Source organism: Maylandia zebra, linkage group LG23, assembly GCF_041146795.1.
Source record: "Maylandia zebra isolate NMK-2024a linkage group LG23, Mzebra_GT3a, whole genome shotgun sequence".
In the NCBI taxonomy this organism is placed as follows: domain Eukaryota; kingdom Metazoa; phylum Chordata; class Actinopteri; order Cichliformes; family Cichlidae; genus Maylandia; species Maylandia zebra.
The window spans coordinates 39,136,764-39,142,045 of NC_135188.1; the positions used below are offsets into that span (position 1 = coordinate 39,136,764).

The 5,282-nt window shown below is 42.5% G+C and overlaps 1 protein-coding gene across 1 annotated transcript; it reads left to right on the forward strand.

Annotated features, from left to right (window-relative positions):
- The first annotated feature begins 671 nt into the window (after positions 1 to 671).
- LOC101468580 (uncharacterized) lies at positions 672 to 3,715 on the forward strand. The gene is made up of 6 exons (XM_004552614.5): positions 672 to 1,078; positions 1,312 to 1,422; positions 1,593 to 1,723; positions 1,835 to 1,996; positions 2,142 to 2,368; positions 2,955 to 3,715. Exons 1-6 carry the CDS (start codon positions 1,012 to 1,014, stop codon positions 3,055 to 3,057), a joined length of 801 nt encoding a protein of 266 aa, XP_004552671.1. The 5' UTR covers positions 672 to 1,011; the 3' UTR covers positions 3,058 to 3,715.
- Positions 3,716 to 5,282: the final 1,567 nt, after the last annotated feature.

A 5,282-nucleotide genomic window follows, 5' to 3' on the forward strand; every position in this document is an offset into this window, starting at 1 on the left:
TTGTCCACCAGAGGTCACTCTGCAACTTCCTAGTTGGTAATACAAGTTTGTAATACTACAAAAACAACAACCAGGCGATCAGTATGTAAATAACTACAGATAAAGAACAGTCGGGAAATCTACTTGTGTTTTGTGTATTGGAAAGAAAAAGAAAATCGGCCAATATATGGGAGTATCCAATTTTTAAATCACCAAATATCGGCATTGATGTCAGCCTTAAAAACCCTATTTTGTTTGTACTATAGTCTCTGTAACCCTATGTCTGTGTGTAAGAGAAGAGATATGACATTTAAAAATACCAATAATAATAATAACCAAATGGAAGTTCGGGGTCGCCATGCAAAACTATCCCCATATCAAATGTTCGAATCTGCAAGATTCTTACAGGCCTACAAGTAAGCATTGCCTCACATATGCTATATGTACTGCACTTCCTCTCTCCGTCCATGGCAGAGATGTATCATGCACGCGGGTCTCAAGCCATGCAGTTTACTACCTAAAGGGCTCTGGGTTCAGCCACAGCTGGCTGTTCGTTCACGTGATGTTTTCCCCAAGAGCCAAAGAGAAGTAGAGAAGAGTACGTGCAGGACGGAGAAGTATGTTTAATTTGCATACTGGGCGCCTGTTCTGAGCATGTCGTGACGTCTAACCAATCAGGTCAGCGAATCCCACAAACCACGCCCGCGCGGTAACTCGTGTCGCGCGCTTCACAATCAGCATTGTACTAGTGTGCAAGTGAAAGAACTAAAAGTTACAAGCGTCTTTTTGTCACCGTTTCAGCAGGTTTACCTGACAGGAGGACTTTTTGTGTAGCAAGTTAAACTCAGGCAGAGCTCAAAGAACTGCGAGGACGTCTTCGGAACAAGCTCGTGGCTGCCGAGTTTAAACTGCTACCAGCGTGGAGAAGTTATTGTTCGCCACTCCGTGGGGTTTAAATTTCGGCTAACAGAAGCGCCCCAGGCCGAAGCAGGTTGTAAGCCCCGAGTGTTATAAACCGTAAGTTAAGTCGCAATGGCAGCTGTGTGCCAGCCACGACGGGCCTTGGCGGAAATACCTGCTCCACAGCCCAAAATTGCCGGTGAGTTTTTAGCTTTTCATTTAACATGTGTAACTTGTTGTTTGGAGAGAGGCGCCACCCTGCTCGAGCTATCGAGGCGCTCGCGCCCACTACATGTCGATAACAGCGCCAAATTTGAAAAAACAAAAAATACAATTAAAAGTATTTCTGGTAGTTTCGTATCATGCTGTGAGTGTAAAATTATGTTAAATATTTTAACAATGCAACTTTTAAAAATATTAAATTCTTTACAGCTCGAATGAGGAGGTCCTACTTGGAAATATTAAGTTCACGTATGGTCCCGACCCCGTCCCCACTTCCAAGAGGAAGAAACACAGCCGCAAGCACAAAGCGTATGCAGTCATGTAAGTTACGCTGTTAACCTCAAGTTAATTGTAGCTATACTTGCTGAGCTGATATGCGGTTGATTTTGTGATCTGACCTTATTGGAAGCTACATGGCAAAAAACAAAACGCGCTTGATATTAGAAAGGGAGTTAAGGGCTAACTTTGCTTGGTGTTCCCTGGTTTTGCAGTGGACTTGGCAGTTGGTGGAGCGTGGAGAGGAAGGCTAGAGGAGCAGTGTGAGAAGATGGATGAGCACCACACACCGCTCTCCAAACAGCAGCTTGTGCAGCTCATTAGATCCCTCATCTTGGTCGAACAGGTATTCATCAGTGGACAATTGAGCTTATAGTAAAGCTAATGCGGCAGTGTTTTTGAAGAAACGCTGCGATTGACATAATTTAACAAGGCGTGCATTCCTGTTGTACCCTAGAGCCAAGAGCCCAGGGTCATGGCATCAGACCTGAAGTATCTACAGGAAGACCTGCAGCTAAAGAAGGCCAATGTTTACAGGTCCATACCTTACTCACGGTTTGGATCCAACAGGGACGCTCACTGTTACAGAAAGGCATACCCTCACCTGGTGGCATTCAAAGTGAGTCTTTGTCATGCACAGTTGTGTTTTTAGGCCTTTAAAAGTAGGTTCTTTAAGGCTGCTATTTGTGTCCAGTGGAGATCTCCTTTTGCTATTCTTAAGTACATTTATGTCACATTAAACACCTCCTCGTCTTCCACCTCAGGTTTCGTGTCAGGAGTGGGGCCAAGTTCTGCTGAGGAACAAAGATTGGGACGCCGTGTTGGAGCACTCACTGATGGCGTGGCGTTACACCAGTGAGCTGCCGCAGTGGGACACTGCGAGCCACAACGCCCTTCGAGAGCAGTGTTACAGCATCCTGGTGGCTCACAGCCTCACCGCTCTCCAGCACTATTCCCCCGAACCCAACAGAGGACGCGAGCTGCTCAGAAGGTAACACTCATTTTGCTCTGATGCGGGATGCCACGGCACCCACCCGCCCCCTTCCTTGTAGTGAGGTTTAGGCAGAGGATTGCACTATAAACACCTCAGTTTGGTTAGAACATAATACTTGTACATGCATGTGGGTGGTGTTTATATACACCAACGGCTTTCCGCAACCTCTCTGCTGATGGGCTGGCAACAAACTATTGACTTGAATATCAAGTTTAAGCAAAGCATCATGGACATCCTACTGAAGTCTGTCACCTGTTGAGTGCAAGTTTACACACCTTTCAACACCGATTCACAGATCACGAATGTGTTTGCCTCTCCACTTTCTTCCATGCGCCTGTCAGTCATTTTAGCAGCTAAAGTGAATTGAGCTTCACTTTGTGTTCTGAGGTTGTTGCTAACATTTGCTAATGTTCTGTTGGCACTGTGTAGACTCTAAATAAACTTGGTGCAAAAAAGCTTTTATTTATAGATTTAAGATTATTTAAGAGCAAAAAATAATATATAACAGGGAGTTATTAGTGCAAGTGTGACTAGATGTTTTTCAATCAACCCTAACAGATGGCTCTAATCTTTTTGTCTCTAGAATGAAGATGGCTCAGCTGTATAGCCAGTCAATTGTTCCCTGCATACAGGAGTTGCAGAGGATAATGGAATGTCTCGATGACTCATCCATGGATACAAAATGAAAGGAGAAACCGGCAAAAGAGTGCAAACTGTGGATGACCAAAAAAAAAAGGGCTTTATGTGTGGTGATGGGCCAGAAACATTGAACACATTAGTGTTTGTGTTAAACCACTACAATATTCTTCCAAAGGGCACGGTGGCAAGTGCAAAATGAACAAAATGAATAATGCCGGTTTCAAAGGGTAATAAATAATACTTCCTAAATGGCTGAAAATGGCATTTTAACAGCATGTGGAAAGTGTTATTTTAAGAGTTGTTGCACTGCACAATGGCAGAGTATTAATTAATGTAACAGTTTGTTCATACATTACCAGCCTATATGAAAATGGAGAAGGAGCATTTACATTCCGAAAAGCATCCACTTGGTGCTTACTGTTAAAATGTTTGTATACTTTTAGACATCATATAGTTTCATCTGTGTCGAGGGCTGAAATATAAAAAGTATGAAATTTCCCCTGCTTGTTGTTTTTGCAGGGTAGTGTATATATGTTCTTGTTACTGTTTACATTACTTGAAGCTGTGGCCTTTGTCTTAGACTATAGTAATCTATCTTGTGTGTACAGATACTCATCTGTCAATGATTGCACTGTTGTTTGTCCTGAAAACTTGAACAATTTTGATAAGACTCCTAATTTAATTAAAGACGTTCTTTAAACTGCACTCATGTGTCTTTGTTTTGTGCGAGTGCTTTGCATGCATGCCAAGCACTGTGAACCTAGACGATCTGAGGACAGTGCTGTTTTCATGTAGTAACTCTAAAGTTTCTAAGTGTGGTGTGTTTTGTTTTTTTTGTTTCTTTTGGTTTTTTTTGTTTTGTTTTGGGGGTTCCCCCCCCCCCCCCAACCTCTCTGTTTCTATGCCCACAGTTTTATCTGAAATGGATCATAGGCTGTGGCTTGTAGGCTCCGAGAGTTGATTTGTATTGTTCAGTTTGTAAAGTTGATTGGAAACAGTTTCTCAAAGATAGGCCATTATAGAATTAATTGACCAATAAGTTGATCGTAAGTCTATCTTGGCAGTGTCAGAGTTGTCGTGCTCTTTGAGTTCCCATTTTGTACCACTAGGTGGAGCCCATGTAGCACGATTCTCCACAGGTGTTTGTGTTTCCAGAGTCAGGCTTGTGACTTCAGAGGAGAGGCAATATTAATGCCACTGGAGAAACAGCTGTTGCCATGGCACTCTGTAAAGTGAATATTAAATAATTTTAAATGCTATTTACGGTTTGAGATAATGAATGGGCGGATGATAGGGTGAGAGGCTGCTGGATGACAAGCAGACTTCCTGCTGCAGCAATGTTATTTCTGTTTGGAGAGTTGGATCTCCTGTTATATCTTCAGCTTTTGTAAGAGGATATCACAAAATCCAAGATTAATACAATTATTTGTCTCCATGGTGTTGCAGAGTGGAACCTATTAATATTACTGCCTATGGCAACTCATGCAAATGTGGCTAACCCACTCACGTAACCTTGGTGTTAATTTATTATCCGTAGGCTGGAAGTGAAATGGCTAGGCTCACGATAGTCCTGGTTCTGTTAACATAGCCCACATACAGACCTCCAACCTACAAAACAAATAATACCAAAGAAGAGAACAGTGCCATCCCAACAATTTAGCTTTCAGAGACTGCACTGATAGAAAAAAGAAAAGCTTAGCAGTAATACAGAAATTTCATGTTGTGCATTTTGTTCAATCTGTAAGCGTTGAGCTTTTTCACAAATACCCTAAAGGCATGATGGGGTTCTCACCTTTCACTAGCACTACAAGAAAATGGGTCTCAAAGGATCTCTGGAGAAGCCACCATGAAATCCTTAGCGAGATCAGAAACTTGGAATCAAATGCACAATGTTGAATGTGTGTAATATTCTGTGATCTTGTAGAGGAAATATTGTTTAAAGAAGTCCACACCGATGCAGTGCACACACACACAAAAACAACTATCAGTGCATTACAGCTCCCCTGTGCCTTGGATGTGTTTTTGAGGTTGTCTTCACTACAGTGCCAGCATCACAGAGGTTTGAGCTACAAAGAAAGACCTCCCTGTTTGCTTGCCTCTCTGCATAGCAGTAAATTCTGTATTTTATCTCCACACTATAAACACCCCAAACAGTGCCCGCTTATATCCCCAATAGATTCTGTCACTCGAGGTTAGTCCGAGAGGGAATGAAAGAATATTTCACATTTTCAATTATTGCCTTCGAATTCGGGCTTAAGGAGCCGCATTACTC